Raw genomic sequence first — 20,151 nt, forward strand, 5'->3', positions numbered from 1 at the left:
AAAGAACTGGAAATTTGAGTTATATAGATTAAAACTGAAGATAAGAGAAATAATCAGAAGCCAAGAGACAAAGCATGAGACTTACAAATACAAGACATGGGCAGAGTGAGTGTTAAGATTCTTAATAACCATCATAATCTATATAGTCCTTCTCCTTCTACCAATGCCTGTGTCTTCTTGAAATTAACAAAACATCTGGAATGTCTAAGTTTAATTAAACTGAAATTCTTACCTCATCCAAAACTTCTAAGGTTGCTAAATCATCTACATCCTTCAGATTGGATATTAGAGATCGGTTGAAGTTCCCTTTCTTGGTGTGAATACGTTCATGTCTGTGGAGAAAAATGCTTTCTGATTTAAGAACTTATTACTGATCGTTGTGGAAATAAGTTTTAGATACATATGAGACTGAAAATCCTCTATGAATCTGTTTACCAAATTTAATGATAACATACCAGAAAATATCCTAATATATTTGATCTTAACTGTTTGTTTAATTCTCTCCATTGGAAAAAATGCAAATTACAGAACTTACTTCATGGATGATCAAGAGTACATAATTTCCTTCAAGAATTATCTTTATATAGTTTGTTTTAATGCTTCCTCTAAATTTCTGTATGTGATTAAATCTGTTACGAGGTGATGAGTCTGAAGGGTTTGAATTCATACATTTCTAATTTTGTTGGAGGTAGTGTTAGGCCATTGGTGGTCAATGTATGGTAATTTTTAATTATTATTCAGCAAAATTTAACAGGAATACAAAATAAATCACATTATAAATTTTCAAAAGGTTAGATGTGTGTAAAAAATCGATTTCATGTACAAAAAATTTTATTTTCAAAGTAAAACATTTCAGCAACTTTCAAAAATAGTATAAAAATCTTGATTTAACACAAAAGCTGAAGAAGTTGCTGAGATAAACACAATTGTTTATTTCAACTTTTCTGGACATCCATTTTATTTTGAGGATAATTGTATTTCTGGTATTTATTTTTGGACATACCCTTAAGTATGTGGATTTGCCCCTTGATAGAAAGGGGAAGGAATATATAGATTATGAGGGTTATTAATAATCTTAATACTCACTCAGAAAACTTTAATGGTTTTTCATTGCTTCGAAATTTAAGCCTATTGGCCAGGTGCGGTGGCTCATGCCTGTAATCCCAGCACTTTGGGAGGCTGAGGTGGGCAGATCAGGAGTTCAAGACCAGACTGGCCAACATGGTGAAACCCCGTCTCTACCAAAAAATACAAAAATTAGCTGGGCATGGTAGCTCATGCCTGTAATCCCAGCTAATGGGAGGCTGAGGTAGGAGAATTGCTTGAACTGGGACCCAGGAGGTGGAAGTTGCAGTGAGCCGAGATGGCGCCACTGCACTCCAGCCTGGGCTACAGAGCGAGACTCCATCTCAAAAAACAAACAAACAAAAGACCCCCAAAAAAGAATTTAAGCCTATTGATAAATTGCCCCTTCCCCTATCTAAGTCCCACTGCTCCTTTTGTATACTATAACAGCTTCTATACTCTCTCACTTAGGAAAGGACATTCTTCCCATTGCTTTTTCTGTCATTCCTACATTACTGAATTTTCCGTTATATCCTCATTTCACCAACAACAACAAACTGCCCTCCCTGACTTCCAGTTTTCTCCACCTGCTGTTCCATTTCTTTGATATATAGTAAAAATCCTCAAAATAATTATCTATACTTTTTTTTTTTTTTTTTGAGATGGAGTCTTGCTCTGTCATCTAGCCTGGAATGAAGTGGTGCAATCTCAGCTCACTGCAACCTCCACCTCCTGGATTCAAGTCATTCTCCTTCCTCAGCTTCCCAAATGGCTGAGATTACAGGCATGGGCCATCACACTCAGCTAACTTTTTTGTATTTGTATTAGAGATGGGGTTTCACCATGTGGGCCAGGCTGGTCTCAAACTTCTGACTTCAAGTGATCTGCCCACCTTGGCCTCCCAAAGTGCTTGGATTACAGGCGTGAGCCACCACCCTCGGCCTATACTTTTGTTTCTTCAGAGTTTCATCTTGACACTCTATGGCAGCAGCTTTTGTTAAGGACTTTATTGACCCTTACTTTGCTAAATCCAATGGTCAATTTTAAGTCTTCATTTCTCCTAATCTACCAGCAGCATTTAACAAAGGCTTTCTTGAATACCTTTGCCTTGGTTTTCTGTCTTTCTTAATTCTCTTATCTCATGGGTATCTCCATATGAGTATCTTTTTTTGTTTTTTCCTTCCTCCTGTTACATTTTGGGTATCTCCCAAGTTTCAGTTCTTGAAGTTATCATCTCTAACATTCATTTCCTAATTTCATAGCCTTAAATACCACTCATTCACTGAGAACTGCTAACTCTAGACTTCTGCATCTAAATCTTATTTGATATTTTACTTGGAGAGACAGATACATCCCAAACCACACTCCTAAATACTCTGCCCTCAAACCTACTCCTTCTCTATGATTCTTTATCTCAGTCAATGGTGACTTCCTTTCTTCTGACTGTTCAGGATGTTAGAGAGATCCTTGGCTCTTCTGTTTCTCACAACCCTCATCAATCTATATACAAATTCCATCAGCTCTATCATCAAATTCTATCTAGGGCTAGACATTTCTCACCACTATCCTTCCACCATATTTCTTCTCATTACTGCAACAGCCTCTCAAGTGGTTTCCCCACTGCCATCTTACCTTCTGACACTCTTCCCAACACTGCAGCCAGAGTGATCTTTAAAAAAATGTCAGATCATGTCACTACTCTGCTCAAAGTTCCTGATATTTCCATTATTACTCAAAGGAATATCTAATGCCTTACCATGACCTACAAGGCCCTATATGACTTGTGCATCTGTTTCTCCCTCAACACCCCTATTATTTCTCTAACATTATCTGTTTCTAATATCCCTCCTACTCAATTCCTTCCAACCTCATCGGCTTCCTTGCTGTTTCTTGAACACATAAAGTATGCTTCTTCCTTGCAGCCTTGGTACTTGCTGTTCCCTCTGAGTGGGATACCATTTTCTTTGATTACCTGTAAAGCTCTTTCTTGCTTCCTAAGGGCCTCTTTTAATATTACATTAATCAGAGTCTTTTCCTGGTGAGCCCTTGTAAATTAGTGGCTTCTCTCCAGAACCTCTCATCACTCTTTTCCTGCTCTATTTTTAGCCATTGCCTTTTCCCCCAATTCTCCTCGCCACTTCTCACATATTCTACCTTGTCCTCTGTCTTCTCCTATTAGATTGTAATTAATATAATGCCAATCTAGATTCTGTTGTAATTGTAAGACAGAGTACCTGTATTGTTCACTGCTGTGTTCCCAGCAGCTGTAACAGTGCCTGGAAGGCAGTAAGCCCTCAGTAAATATTTGTTCAATGACAAATTACATGAAACTCATTCAAGGCCTTCCATAATATTACACAATTTGTCTTTCCAGCATATTTTCCAGAAAACATTTTTACGCTTTAGCTTAACTGGACTTGTTTCTGTTTCTTAAACTATACATCCCTGTGCTTTCTTCATCTGTCCTTTTGTTCTTGTTATTTTATCCTCAGCCCCATCTGTATGATAAAACTTTATTCACTTTTCACAATCCACCTCAGATGTCACCTCTTTTACACTTCTTAGCACAATTCTATACATCATTTAGGACAGATATCTAGCTAAATGTCATTTCAGTCATTCATCTGTGTGTTCATCTTATACCCTTTACTAGATTGTAAATTTCCTAGGATAGGAATATCTTTTCAACATACAGTGCTGGAACAATTGGACATTCACATGCAAAAGAAGCGACTCAAGACACTGACCTTTCAGCTTTTACAAATATTAACTCAAAATAAATCACTGATCTAAATGTAAAATGTAAAACTATAGAGCTCCAGAAGATAACAGAGGAGAAAATCTAGATAACCTTGGGTTTGGAAATAAGTTTTTATATGCAACACCAACAATGCCATCCATGAAATAAAAAATTGATAAATTGGACTTCACTAAAATTATAAACATCTGTACTGTGCAAGTTTATTTTAATAAAAAATGAAAACAAAAAATTATCTTCAATCACGCTTCTTTGGACTGTGCTATTTTCCGGCCAGGACGCTGACTAATAGATCCAGCCAGCCATTGACTTCTTTTCAACTTCAATGTTTCTGATTTCTGGTCACAGAACTCACACAAGAAAGACTGGAGTTTTCCCTCCATTGGACCCTGAAGTTACTCATTAGTTATTTACTCATCCACAGGAAATTTCCTAGCTCATTTCACATAGCAGTCATCCACAAATTTCCACCTTTCAAGTTTCCACTATCTATTTTCCCTTTTCTTCAATGGAAATTAACACAAACTCACTCAGATTCCTTCCCTTTTATCTCAAAATATTAGTGTATTTTCATCTATCTTCTCCTCGTACTCCCTTACCCCCATACACACTTCTTTTTAACTTTCCAGGGTGGAAGTGCCACCTTTCTTTTCCAGGCCTAATCCTCCCCACCTGTCTCTCAGTTTTCTTTCCTGTATAGTTTGCTGTGCCATGCCATTGGAAGCTTCCTTTCCACAGATCCATATTCTCTGTTGATCACATCTTCTACCAACCTAAGTTGTACAATCTTCAATTCACTACTTTCTCGTTAAGAAAATAAAAAACAAGCCATAGACTGAGAGAAACTATTTGCAAATCATTTTTCTGATATTAAAATTTGTATCTAATGACAGAAATAGTGTCTTATTCCTATTTGCAATCTTATATTCCTCCATAATTTTTATAGCACTTAAAATATGTACTTGTATGGATAATTTAGTTAATATTTGAAATCCTTAATAGAATGTAAGCTTCAAGATTTGCAAAACAATGCCTTTAGTTTCTTATTGTATCCCATAAATAAAAAGATTGTTTAGAGTAGTGTAGTTTCTTGATAAACTTTAGTTGAATGACTAAGTGACTGTATATCCCCTCACAAAACAACTTCTGGCATGAAATTTGCATATAGTTGCTCTCCACATTTGCTTAATTGAACAAGTATCATCTTTAATCCCCTAATTTCAAAGAGATTCTTATAAGTATAACCATTTTTGATATATTCTTTTTAAGACAAAAAAAGGAAGAAATCTAGTTATCCATTTAATTGAAGGGCCCTGTCTGCTTTTTATAGACCCATTGGGCTGCTACAGACAGTTCCCAGAGAAGGATGGGGAATGGATGTTGAGGAGCAGAGGGATCAATATTTGGTTCTTTGGTACCCTCATTCTTCCACTCCTGTGAATCCATCCTCCATGATGCTTTTGGTATCAGTTGTCAAAAACTTAGAAAAGATTTGGTCATTGTGATGATTAAAAAACCTCAGATGGCTCCCTATCTTCTATGGCACAACTTAAAACTTCCTTGGTATGGATTTCATGGACCTTCACAATCTTAAACAACCTTTCCAGCATCATTCTTCATCAGCACTGTACAGAACAGCTCCCAATATATGAAGCATCTCCAAGACTCTGTACTTTGTTCATTCCATTTCTCTACCTGGACTTATTTTCCTTCCATGAGTGGCAAAATTCTACATATCCTTCAAAGTTAGGCTTAACTTACCCTCTCTGTGAAGACACTGCAGGTCTTTCCAGAGAGAATATACCACTAGTGGAGAAGTTCTCACGTTTAATGAAGTCTATACATGTTCATTGTTCCTGCCAGAACTTTAGAAAGTTGTGTGTAGAAATCAAGTGTTATTCATCATTTTATGTCTTGATACAAAGATGCAAAAAACAAGGTGTCTTGAATTTTCATTACCTTAATTCCATATTTATGTATTTAGGAAATGCCCAATATTATATTAAGAAAAATCATTTAAAGCTATTTTCTATCCAACCCTCAAAGATTTTGATAGTTAAAATGATAAATTTATGGAAAGTGATAGCTGTGAATTTTGGAAGGACACAGGCTTTAGAATCTTCTAACTTTTTTTTTCTTTTTTTGTGATGGAGTCTTGCTCTGTCACCCAGGCTGGAGTACAGTGGCATATCTCGGTTCACTGCAACTTCTGCCTCCCAGATTCAAGTGATTCTCCTGCCTCAGCCTCCTGAGTATCTGGGATTACGGGTGCCCACCACCATGCCAGGCTAATTTTTGTATTTTTAGTAGAGATGGTGTTTCACCATGTTGGCCAGGCTGGTCTCCAACTCCTGACCTCAAGTGATCTACCTGCCTCAGCCTCCCAAAGTGTCACTGTTGTTTTAATAAAAATACAAGTATGCAATTCAATCTAACTCATAGTTATTGAGACCCTACTATGTGCAAGCACTGTCCCAAGTGTTGCAGGGTTATTGTAGGTGGAAAAAAATCCAGGTTGTACAATCAATGAGTTGCAAACTAGTGGGAGATTTAAATACAAATATTTTAAAAATCACAAAGCATATGGCAAGTGCCAAAACTAAAGTAATATATAAAGTGGAAATAGCAAGGAGGGAATAATTAATTCTATTTTGGAAAAATGGGTATGGTTCTTAGTTGATTTAGCATTTAATCTTGGTCTTTAAGTAGGAGTAGGATTCCAGTAACCAGAGGAAGAGTGTTTGTATGTAGGGGTGGTGACTGATGGGTGAAATTAATTAATGTAATTAATCACATCAATAGGCTAAAAAAGAAAAATGACATGATCACATCAATAGGTGCAGAGAAAACATTTGACAAAATTCGACATCTTTTCACGATAAAAAAATCTCAGCAAACGAGGCACAGAAGGGAACTTCCTTAACTTCATAAACAACGTGTAAAATAGCCTACATTTGCCATTCATAATCATGAGAAATTAGGAGCTTTCCTGCTAAGATCAGAAACCATGCATGAATGTTCTCCTTCAACACTCCTTTTCATCATCATAGTTGAAGTCATAGCTAACTCCATAAGACCAAAAAATGATATAAAAGGTAAACTGATAAGAAAGAAACAAAACTGTCTTTTTTCTCAGATGATATAATTGTTTATGTTGCAAATCTGAAAGAGTCAGCATAAAAGCCTCCTGGAATGAATAATCAATTACAGCAAGGTTTTAGGACACAAGATTAATATAAAAAATCATTGCTTTCCCATATGCCCGAAATGAGTGAGTGAAAATGGAAATTAAAAACACAATACCATCTATGTTAGCACCCCCAATGAAATACTTGAGTATAAATCTAACAAAATACATACAAGAAAATTACAAAACTCTGATAAAAGTAATAAAACAAGAACTAAGTAAATGGAGAGATATCCTGTTTATGGATAGGAAGACTCAATATTATCAAGACATCAGTTCTTTTCAACTTGATTTACAGATTCAATACAATTCCAAGCAAAATCCAAGCAAATTATTTTGTGTGTATTGGCAAACTGATTCTAAAGTTTATATAGAAAGTCAAAAGATCCAGAATAGCCAACTCAATATTGAAGGAGAAAAACAAAGTTGGAGGACTGAGACTATGCAATTTCAAGACTTTCTTTAAAGCTACAGTAATCATTCAGTGCCAGTGGGAATGAAAAATAGTGCAGCCAGTTTGGAAAACAGTTTGACGGTTTCTTATAAAATGATACATACTCTTACCATACAATTCAGCTATTGTGATCCTTAATATTTACCCAAATGAGTAGAAAAACACACAAAAACTTGTACATGGATATTTATAGTGGCTTTATTCATAATTGCCAAAACTCGAAGCAACCAAGATGTCCTTCAGGAAGCAAATAGGTAAATAAATTCTGGTACATTCAGACAATGGTGTATTATTCAGTGCTAAAAAGCAATTAGCTATCAAACCATGAAAAAACATGGACGATATATAAATGCATATTGCTAAGTGAAAGAACTTAATCTGAAAAAACTACATATCATACGAGTTCAACTTGATTACATTCTGGAAAAGGCAAAACTATGGAAATGGTACAAAGATCAGTAAATGCCAGCAATTAGAGGAGACAGAGAGAAGAAAAGGCAGAGCATAGAGGATTTTTAGTTCAATGAAAACTATTCTGTACGATGCTACAATTGTAGATACTTATCATTATACATTTGTCAAAACCTATTGAATGTACAACACCAATAGTGAACCCTAATGTAAACTGTGGATTTTGGATGATAGTAATGTGTCAGTGTAGGTTCATCAATTGTAATAAAAGTACCACTGTGGTGTGGGATGTTGATAGTGGAGAAGGCTGTGCCTACATGGGTGAAGAGGACACATGGGACGTTCCTATGCCTTCCTCTTAATTTTGTTATGAACTTTAAACTGCTCTTAAAAATAAAGTTGATTTTAATAAGAAGTAAAAACAAAATCTCTCTTCAGTCACACTTCTTTGGACTGAGCTATTTTTGCTGCCTGGGTGCTGACTAATACATCCAAATAGCCATTGACTTCTCTTCGGCTCCAATGTTGCTTATTTTTGGTCACAAAATTCATACATGTAAGATTTGACTTTTCCCTCCTCTGGATTCTGAAGTCTACTCAATTATTTTACCCATCCAAGGGATGACTTCCTAGCTCATTTTACATAGCAGTTGCCCAAAAATGTCTACCTTTCAAGTTTCCAATATCTGTTTTTCTTTTTATTCAACACAAACTCACTCATGTTCCTTCCCTTATATCTCAAAATGATAGTATATTTCATGTATCTTCTCTTCATACTCCTCCCCATTTCTCTCTGACTTCCAGTGTGGAAGTGTCACCTTTGTTTTCCGGGGTTAACCCTACTAACCTGTCTACTGTTTCTCTTTCCTGTGTAACTTGCTATACCATCTTATCAGAAGCTTCCTTTCCACTGGGTCCAAATTCTCAGCTGATCAAGTCTACCATCCTAAGTTGTCCTTTCCTCAATTTGCTGCTTTTTCCCTCAAACTGTAACCATCTCTACTCTGCCTTCTCAACATTTCAAAGGACAATCTGAATGCACAGAACCCTTCCTTATTTACATTCACTCCTCAACTCACTAAACTCTGCAAGCAGCAGTTATCAGCCTTTTGAAAGTAAAATGACCTTTTTATCTTCCTGTTCAACTGCCCTCTTTAGATTTCACTACATTCAATTCTTCTGTGTCCTTTAACTTTATTGATCCACTCTGTCTTGAAATTCTCTCCTTTGTAGCTTTCATCTATTTTTTTTCCCTCCTGTCTTTCTCACTGTGCCTCACCTCAATTATCTCTAGCTCAGTCAATGATACCATCATCTCCTTCATGGATATGGAGAAAATGGAGATTTGAGAAATTTTAAGGAGATTAAAATGATATAATTTGGTGATGGAGTGGATATAAGAGCTGAAAAAGATGGAGATTTCTGGTGTGTATAATTAAATAGATGATGTCTGTCAATGAGATAAAAATAGAGGAGTTTCAGATTTTGTGAGGGAAGATAGTGCTTTGCTTCTGAGCATTTGGAACTTGAACACATTTAGGACATCTATATTTCTCTATAATCATGTATATATACACACACACACATATATATATACATATGTATGTATACACGTATATATATATACACACACACATACATATATACATATATTAAATATATATGTTTCAAGATAATTTTATACTTTTAATATTTACCTTTTGCCTTAATTTTATAGAATTGATTTCCATTCTTGTTACTTTTCTACTCTTTCCATTCTTGTTACTTTTTTCAATGTTTACTTTCTGTAAGGCTTAGAAAAAGCAAAGTCGGAATCTTTCCATAAGAATTTTGTCCTCTTGTGAAAAGTACAACTTGTTAACCAGATTACATTTTTCATTTACTCTGTAATACTGGAGAGACATAGTTTCAAACTATAAATATTTTCTTCAGTGTTGTCAAAGGTCACAGATACCCTTAGGGGTGGTTAATATAGCTTTATTTGTATTTTTTCTCTATACACTGAAGAAAAAAAACAACGATTGCTGCCTGATGTTAAATTTTTACCCTTACTATTTAGTTGTACTGTTGAAATGAAACAGCTTTATTTGCTTTTATTTTGCTTAAAAATACTCTTGTAAATATCAAGCTCTATCACCTAAGGTGATTCAGGAACCACTGGGGTAGAATAGCAATCCTTTGTTAAACATACATCTAATCAATGGTTTTGTATTTGTTTCCTTATCCATCTTTAAATTCCAATAACAAGAACAACCTATGTTGTCTACCAGCATTGGTAGTACTTATGGGAGTACAGGCTCTCCCTCATGTGCCCTAGAAGACTAGATTATATTTATCTGCAGTTTGATCCCTTTGATCAAGTGTGTAGTTTTGAAATGATGGTGAAGAAGGAAGCACACACCAGCTTGGTAAGCCATAGCACTAGATCAACTCACAAAACCTGGAATGATAGATATCATGTTCACCAAGCCCCCAATAAGTTTTAATTGCCTTCTTCATTCCTGGAGACTTTCCTCTTTCACATCTACTTCTTTAAAGATGTACTTTAATCTGGACTGCATAGACAAATGTGTATTCATAAAATTTGTAACGATGTTGGAAAGAAGGATGGGATTGGAAAAATGATATATGAAAGCAGATGAAAATCTGTACATGTTTAGCTATGCACTTGTGTACCCATGCCCTTAATTTATTCTAAATCTCTCTAAGAGCAGTGTCCCTGCTTTTTTCTGGGTGGACACTAAAGCATATGAAATAAATGAAATCCAAGAGATTTTATAGATAGTTTGCATGCTCCTATGTGATACTCTATACTCATAATGTTATTGCCACATTTAAAATCAGTTCTTGCTTTTTCTTTTCTCTAATGCTTCTTGCTCATTCATTACCATAATGAAGATTTCTTACTCCAGGGCACGTTTCTCTAAAGGGTCAGATAAATATTTTCAGCTTTACGGCCCACACAACTTGTGTTACAACTACTCAACCCTGTCATTGTGGCATGAAAACAGCCATAGACAATACATAAATGGATAAGCGTAGCTGTGTTCTAATAAAACTTCATTCACAAAAGTAGGTGGCAAGCATGATTTGACCTATGAGCCATAACTGCTGACCTTGTGATAGGCACAAAATCTGGAGAAAAGAGGAGTCTGAAGAGGGGGAAAGGCAAACACCATCAATCATCTGTGGTTCACAGGATAGAGAATTTAAATATATATATATATATATATATATATATATATATATATATGATCAATGCATACTTTATCACTGGGTGAGTAAAACTATTTTTAAAAATTAAACCATAAAATGTCTAGTATTATATTAAAAATTTATAAGCCATTAGCAAAGATTAGCATTTTTCTATATGCTCACCCAATTAGATGTCTCATTTAATGCAACTGAGTGTATACAAATCAACTTTTAAAGCGTTGTCTTCTCCTCAGTCATTTAGACTTTTATTCAAGAAAAATATTAAATTATTTCTGATCTCCAATTTTTAGTGGCTTCTTGCACTATAAGCTTTTCTGACCACCATCCTTCATGTCTTTGATACAGTGATAAAGAATATTAAGTGATGTTTAAGGGCGTTATTAAGTTTTTCCATGACTGCTCCAGTTATTTGCTTATATATAAATAGACTTATCTCTAGAAATATATGCAAGAAATTGGGTACATTGGCTGCCTCTGGGGAGGGACATTTGTGGAAAGACTTTTTCACTGACTACAGTTGTGCACTATTTTAATATGCATAGATTACACATTCAAACAACAGAAGAAAAGATATGTCATACTCTGGCATAAAGTTTGGTTTATAACTAAGGAGCAACCTAAAGAAGTGACATATGATCCTTTATGTATGAGTTGGACAATAGGCACAATCCTACCTGTTAAGAGGAATAACTTCATGAAGTCTATTAGCAAATTTTAAGCAACATCTACTATATGGAAATCCCTTTTGGGTGGCTCCGGACTGGGTGAGAGGATTTGCATGCTTTTGAAAAGAAATCAGATGTCTGGAGGCTAAAGAAAAAACGTCATAGTGGGAAATTTTGTGTGTTCACTCTGTAAATGTGACTTGTCTCTGCTCTAAATTATTTTAGATAGAGCGACCTGAATTTTAAATATTGAAATAAATCTGATATCTGTGTTGGCAAGAATATTTGATGGTTATTTTCCATCTGCAAAATTCCTGGCATCTTTCTTACTCCACTCTTAGCTTAGAGGCAAGTAAAAGCTTAGAGACAAGTAAAAAAGAAAAAAAAAAAGAAACAGCAAAGGAACAGTTTCTGTAAGTAGAATTTTGTTGCAAAGATGGAGTGGCACAGTTCCTTCAATATATAGAGCTGTATTACCAGAGCCGCTGCAAGTTCTGTGGGACAAACACCATTACAGGAAAATAATCTGGTTAATGGCTGGGAAGGTTTATGGAGTTTACCTTTTCCAAGAATCATTACATGGCATGATGGGTCACTGGTGAGTGTATGATTGTTTTTATTACATTGATTTTTTTCCAAGTATAAAAATAATATACTTTCTTTGTAAAAAAAAAAAAGATAATGCCAAAAGGTCTAAGAAGAAAAACATCACTTATAACTCAATCACCAAGAGATAATCACTATTAACATTTTATGTTTCCTTATGCACATTTTAAAAAAATTTTGATTCTTTAGAAATGTGCTATCATATTGACTTGAAGATAAGATTTTGCACATAATTGCTTTGTAGATGGTGTTTTTACTTAAGATGACAAATTTACTTAACATGTTCGGTTCCGTCCATGTCATTAAATAGTCTTGAAAATTTTCATTTTAATGTCTATATAACTTTCTATTTTTAGGAGAGTCCATTACTTACTTAAGCATCTTTCTATTGTTGTATATCTCCTTTATTTGCTATTATGAGTACATCCATAATAAATATATTTGTACAAAAATGTTTTTCCTCTTCCTTGAGAAAAGAACAAAATTTGTTGGGTCAAAGGATATGAATTTTTATAATCTTTTCTCTAATTATAAAAGTAATGCATGTTCATTATGGGGAGCCTAGCAAAAAAGAGTAAAAAAGACATTTCTCTTACACTCCTCTGTACCAGAACTCTCAGCTGATGACCATAACTCACACTTCATTGAGCAATTATAAACAAGTAGAAAGAATTTCAGTGGGGCATGGTGGCTCAAGCCTGTAATCCCAGCACTTGGGAGGCTGAGGTGGGCGGATCATGAGGTCTGGAGATCAAGAGTATCCTGGCTAAGACAGTATAACCCCGTCTCTACTAAAAATATATAAATTAGCCAGGCGTGGTGGCATGTGCCTGTAGTCCCAGCTACTCAGAAGGCTGAGGCAGGAGAATTGCTTGAACCCGGGAGGTGGAGGCTGCAGTGAGCCGAGATGGCACCACTGCACTCCAGCCTGGGTGACAGAGTGAGACTCTGTCTCAGAAAAAAAAGAAAGAAAGAAAGAAGGAATTTCATCTTTGCATTACTCTGCCTCCTTTCTGGTTCCAATGGAGAAGAAACTGCCTCGGCTTCGAGCAAAGGCTAACTTTTCTGCTTGTGCACATGCTGTTTCCAGGATCCACTGCTGTAATGAGCCCCTCTCATATGCATCATCAACCTCCTCCTTCCATCAGCATACAACCTGTGCTCTAGTATCTCCGTATCGCCCATCTTTAAAATTCTCTCCTTTGATCCTCCATCCTTTCCAGCTATTGCCCTATTTCTCATTCCTTTATAGCTGAGCTTCTTAAAAGAGGAGTTCATATTCCCTATTCCTCCTTACTCACCTTGCCTCTCTCCTCCATCTCTCCTGGCTAGGGCTGCCCTTCACCCCACTCTATGGAGGTGGCTCTTGTTAAGGTTATTAAAGAACTCTGTGTGACCAAATTCAATGTTACACTATTTTCTTGAATGTTCTGTACTACTTGGCAGAGTTGACTATTCTCTCAGGTTATGTGGCTTGCAATAAATGACATTCTCTGCTCTTCCTCCCTTGAGGGCTACAATCCCTTAATCTCCTATTCTGGCTCCTCTGCTAATGACTAAATGTTGCAGTTTCCCAGAGCTCTGTCCTGGGCCTCCTTCACTTTTCTTTCTTAACCCTCACATTCAGTGACTTCATCCAATACCATGGTAGTGAATACTTCTATAAGCAAACAACTCAAAATATTATCTCCAACATGGATTTTCCCCTGAAGTCCAGACTACTATATCCAACTGCCTTCTTGATAACTCTACTTTGACATTTAATTGGCATATCAAATTTAGCATGACCACAATAGAATGCATGACCACCCTCAACCCTATATGAATAAATACAGAAGAATCACACTATCATCTGTGGACAGGGAACGACATCTACATTTTAATCTGGGCTGCCCAGGTGATGTCAGACTTTATATACACAGACCACATGCACAGACACACACACAGACACACACACATGCACACACACAAATATATCTTATATAGATTTGACTATACCACAAGTTCCCCTTGTGGGAATAGACAATGAAATAAAAATATTCTATTTCAATTTCTAGTCCCAAGACTGGCATTGCCATGGTTATTTACTTATTTCTCTATCTTTCTTCTTGCTAAAACATTGGGGATTTTGACTTCAGATTTTTCACTTAAGAAAAAAAAAGGCTGTATTTATATAAATGTATATATACTACCTAACTGCAAAGTAAATAAGAATCTTCCAAAACTACAAATTCTGTAAAATATAATACGCTTTTTTCAGAGATTAGAAAAGTAAATGGGAAAGCAAACAAGATTAGGGCAGCTGAACAGCTAGAGATAAAGCTCTATGTTCCTGGCAGTAAGGAATGAGGGGCATGTCATTTTGACTTCTACTTAAAGACCAAATTATTCTGCCCTAAAACTTCACTACTATCCTTAAAAAATGTTTCTCCCTCTTCCCTGTCATGGCTAAAGTTATATCTACTTTAAAGCACAATTTTCTAGTAAGGTACTGTCAATAGATTTTTTACTAAGGTCTTTGACATAATGACAAAAATGTATTTAGAGGATTAAAAATAGGAAGGCGCCCAGGGAAAACAGTTGCTCTGTACTCCACTCAACCCATGTGGCAAAAAAAAGAATAAAAATTTTATCATCCATACTCAGTCTCATGTCTCCTATGGGGCAAAACTCAACAGTAAATGTAAGTCTATGCAAATGTGTCTTTTCTTATGGCAACAATAGCAAAAATGGATTCAGTCAAATCCTAGGCATTGCTAATGTGAAGGGAAAAAAACCCCAAAAACTTAGCATTGCAATATTTATTGAAATTCATAATGTAGGTTAAAGCTCTTGATAATCCTTTAGGTTATATGTGTCTTCTTTCTCTCTCTACAATAATTTTTTTAAATGCCAAAAGATGTATACTCAGAATTTTTCAGGAAATTGTTATTTTTAGTAAAATATGTTTTATTTCTTTGTATTTAAGTACATATATTCATTGGGCTCATCTTATTTTGTCCTATGAAATCAGATGTAATAGTTTTCAGAAATTTCTTTAAACAAAATAATTATAAAATTACAAGAAAATGTATAAATATTCTTGAAATAAGTAAACAATCGAGTTCATTTCATACAGCTAAAAACAGGTAATACTATCAGTAAAATAATTTTTTCTATAACATCATTGGAAACATTTACAAGAATTTGGGAATCTTAATAAATTTTCAGAATTTATAAAGTGATCCTAATAGCTGATAAAGTGTTCCTATTTGTATTTAGCATATTTTAATACTAACTACTAATGAAAAACAATATTTCATTGAATGATGCTGAAGGTAACAAAGAAACAACTAATAAATTAGTCTGCATGAAATTTAGAGAAACATGTTACAATCTCATCCTTGTATTTATTTGCTGAATGTAGGTTTATGTGAATGCAATCTTATACAAAAGTACTTAGGGTGACAAAATTTTTAGGCTAAATCAGGATCCAGATTATAAACAATGAACCAGGGATAGCTTTTTAATCTACTGGGTTTTCTATTTGTGTATATAGCTAATATCACCGATGGTAATCTATTTTGGGTTGTAAAGCAAATGTATTCAGAATATTCTCAGGCTCCTGATCCACATGTCCACATTGCACAACTCCAGGGGGCACCATTAATGTTCTATTTATGTGCTCCAGGGTGAGGGCACTGACGTGGAATATGATATGAGTACAGCCTCCTGGAGTTGTACAACATGGGGCACCTGTATTGAAAATACAGTTTTTCCTCTGCTCTCACACCACAACTAACACAGAAGACTTCTGTGGCCAGATGTGTGTAGATTTTTCCTCATGCATCAAGCAAGCAGTTTTGCAGCAGACACCAATAGACCAACAGGTATCCTCCAACCCAGTTCAATTCTGTCACTATCTACCTGTAAATAGTATCAGATTACACAGGTTGAGCACTCAGTCCTACTAGACTGCTCCTCACTTCCAACATCAATAGGAAGCCACCAGTTGTTTTATTTGTGCTTCTGACCAATGCTATAAATCAGGGTTCCCATGACCCTCTCCTTGGGTTTGATTAAGTTAAGAGTGCCTCACTTCCTTACACGTACTGCTTTATTATAAAGGATGTTACAAAGGATACAAATAAAGAGATGTGTAGGGCAAGGCATGTGGGAAGGAGTTTCCATGATCATGTGCCACCCTCCACATGAATAAGTTCTTACTTTGCTTCAAGAGCTCAGCTAGCCAGAAGTTCTCTGCACCCTGTCCTCTTGAGCCTTTTATGGAGACTTCACTGGATAGGCACAAAGGAAGCATAGACAACCATGTAGAAATGAGACTGGATAAAGAGTGGTCTTATGATCTGCAATCAGACAAGGTAGGTCAGATAATTTCTTTATGAGCAGCCTCAAGACAGAAAGGTGGGTAAAGATTTTATTTTTGGTCTCTATGGCCTGCTTGGGGAGCAAAAGGAGCAGGTAAAAGGAGGACAGGGGAAGGTCAGAAAATGAGATTCTGCTTCCTGCAGCCTGCTTCTGAGACCTAAAGCACCCCAACACTATAACAAAAGTCTGTCTATCACCTTTATCATTCTGAAGCTGTTCCAAAGCTGCTTCAGGAAACAAGGACAAAAAGCCACATGCTTCAACAAAAGATATGCTAGTGTTATGACTAGCATATCTATTGTTATCTAGTGTTATGATTAACATCAACAAAAGATATTACTAGTGTTATGACACCTGTTGTACCCCTAAGTTGTATGGGAACATTATATATATAATATGTATGTATAATATATATAGTATGTATGTATAATACATATAATATGTATGTATAATATATATAATATGTATGTATAATATATATATAATATGTATGTATAATATATATAATATGTATGTATAATATATATATAATATGTATGTATAATATATATAATATGTATGTATAATATATACATTATATATATAATATAGATATAAAATGTTCCCATACAACTTGGGGTACAGTAAGTGTCATAACACTAGTAATCAAATTTTGCAGGCTTTTTGTTATCACATGCTAATGTGGGACTTTTGTCACTTTACAAAGTTCCCATAAGTATATTTCACAAGTGCTCATGGACAAGTCAGCTCCAGCCAAATACCACTGGTACTCGGCCCTCACTTAGCTGGACATTGGTCTCCTTCCCACTTTGCTGGGCAGATGGTGGCTGGCACCCTGTTAGTCACTCTGGGCGTTCTTGCTGCTCTTGAGCATATGGAATCCTTGCTGGTCAGGCTCAGCATTGCTCAGCCAGAAAAGCAGTGTGTCTAGTTGCTCTGCCAGGAATTTTGTTCCTCTGCTGCTGATACTTTGGGTGGATACACTGCTGCTGTGCTGGACAGCCTGCACACCAGGCATGCCATGCCCTTCTGCAGCTCTATTCACCCAGGAGTTCTTCCAGAAGTCAAACAGATGGATCTATTTGTTATGTGTTATGTGCTAATTGACATGGAAAAGCACAGTTGCTTGTACCCCTTTTTTACAGGTTGAGTGAAACAGCTCTTTCAGTTTTTACTTGTAGCCCCAACCCTCCTGAGGACACAGATATGTACCCCATTGGTTGGGCCAGGCTTGAGATGGCTTTTGTTAAGAGCCAGTATGTATATTCAGAGCTCTGACCCCTCCAATCACTAGGTTTTACTACTGGGTCAAACTGGTGCTCTTCTCCTTAGTATTAGTCATATCCAAAAGCCATGTTATCCTTGACAAAACAATTCCTGACTGGGCAACCCACTATCTTATCACCGCAGAAAACAAAACCAGGCTGAACTCAACTGATACTCACCAAAAGTGGGTGTATTTAAACCAGCCCTAACCAAGGAGAATCGCCCATCCCAGAGGCCAGAATTTGAGATTTGGCAAGCCTTGCCACCATGGGCTAAAGTGCTCTGGGTGCTAAATAAACGTGAAAGGAAGCCCAGGCCACAAAGACTGCAATTCAATAGGTAAGAACCTACTGCTCAGAGCCAGTGGGCTAAGGGAGCGTTTGGCCCACTCCTCCAATGACAGGCTGCACAGCTCACAGCTCCAAAACTGAACCTTTCTTTCCACTTAAGAAAAGGAAAGAGTAAAGAGGACTTTGTTTTGCATCTTGAATACCAGCTCAGCCACAACAGGATAGGGAAGCAGTCAGAGTCATGAGGCCCTCTTTCAAGACCCTAGCTCCCAGATGACATTTCTAGACTTATCCTGGGCCAAAAGAGATGCTGCTGACTTAAAGGGAAGAACTAAGTCCTGGCAGGACCCATCACCTGCTGACTAAAGAGCTCTTGGGCCCTCAATGACTAGCAGTGATACCCAGGATGATATTTCTAGACTCAGCCATGGGCCTTGGGTAAGACGCAAACTTGCTGACTTCAAGTGAGACTCGGCACATTCCAGCTATGATGGCTATGGGCAGAAGACTCTCTCTTCTTGAGAAAAAAAGAGGGAAAGATAAAGGGGACTTTGTCTTGCATCTTGGGTACTACCTTTACCACAGGGTCATATAGCATTAAGTGGGCTCTTGAAGTCCCCATTCCAGGTCTTGGGTTAGGGACAATATTTCTGGACCTGCCCTGGGAAGGTCTAACTGAAGTAGGAACGAAGTAATGTATGACCACAGAGGAAAGGAAATGTAAACACATACTTGCAATTTCTGGGAAAGGTTTCTCACAGGTGCCAACAGTTGGAGACTGGTTTTAAGTATATTACCAAGAAGAGAATGAAGGTGGGTAAGATTTTGCAGAGAGAACACTCCATGAGCCAAAACAGAAAGGAATGACGATGCACAGAAGGTTCAGCAACCAGCAAATGGCCCCAGGGGCTACAGTGTAGGTGAGTCCACAGGGAGAGATGAACAAGTTGGTCCTTAGAGGAACACCTACTGTCGTCAGTGACTTGTGCTGGGAGCCACTGATGACTTGCCATTTTAAGCCTAAATGAAACTAAAGACTGAAAAGTAGATCACGTAGAGCACACAAAATAACAGTCTAAACAAAAGTCTGAGTGCAGTACAACTTACAGTATTAAGTACTAGAGAAAATGGTCTAGGCCTTTTTTTCACTGAATGCAGTTTTGTTGGCCTCTGCTGAGAACTTGGCTACTAATATCATATGCAAATCCCTAAACTCATCATAGGTATGAGGGACTCTTTCCGAAAGACTTGAAAAGATCATTATGTTGATGACTGTCAAGAACCATATCGATGTGTCATTAAACCTAGTTCCTAAATTATTATTTCCCAAACATTTAAAGCATAAGTCAGATGCCCATTTTAAACTTAGTTGTTTCCACACTCTATGTCCTTAATTTAATTAAAAAACAGTCTTAGGGAAAACATGAACAAAGATTCCTTGACCATTGAATATTCCACTTAGTAATGCAAACTCTAATTGCAGTATACCAAAGAAATAAACTAAAATTTAAGTGTAAATGCCCATTGTGAGTAAACCATACAAAGTAGCTCAAAAGAGTCAAATAAAATCTGTCGATCAGTTTTGTGACCACTAATTTCTAACACTAGTGAGGAAGACAGAAACTAGTGAAAGAGCTAGTCTGAAAAATCATCATACTTGAGTTACACCTTTGTGCTGGTCATTAACTGGCTACTGTCTCAGAAAGCAGGATTCAATTTCTCTGGGATTTACTTTTCTGATCTCTAAAATAAGGATCCACAGTCAAAGCTCTCTTCCAGCAATAATAATCTATGATTGTATAATTATTTGGCAGTGGGGAAGTGGCATGATAAAGACAGGAACCGAATTAGGTGTTTAGGACAAG

General features: G+C 36.5%; 1 protein-coding gene across 12 annotated transcripts in view; it reads right to left on the bottom strand.

Annotated features, from left to right (window-relative positions):
- Positions 1-20,151, bottom strand: part of MYO3A (myosin IIIA) — a 234,307-nt gene that overhangs the window by 128,130 nt on the left and 86,026 nt on the right. For all 12 annotated transcript variants that reach the window (XR_002477556.2, XR_002477552.2, XM_012450143.3 and 9 more), the window contains one exon: positions 233-332. Coding sequence is in view for 10 of the 12 variants with exons in the window: in XM_012450143.3 (XP_012305566.3) it covers positions 233-332 (100 nt within the window). In the remaining 2 variants the exon portion in view is untranslated. The remainder of the gene's footprint in view (positions 1-232; positions 333-20,151) is intronic.

Source organism: Aotus nancymaae, unplaced genomic scaffold, assembly GCF_030222135.1.
Source record: "Aotus nancymaae isolate 86718 unplaced genomic scaffold, 86718_ANA_hifiasm-v0.15.2.pri h1tg000077l, whole genome shotgun sequence".
In the NCBI taxonomy this organism is placed as follows: domain Eukaryota; kingdom Metazoa; phylum Chordata; class Mammalia; order Primates; family Aotidae; genus Aotus; species Aotus nancymaae.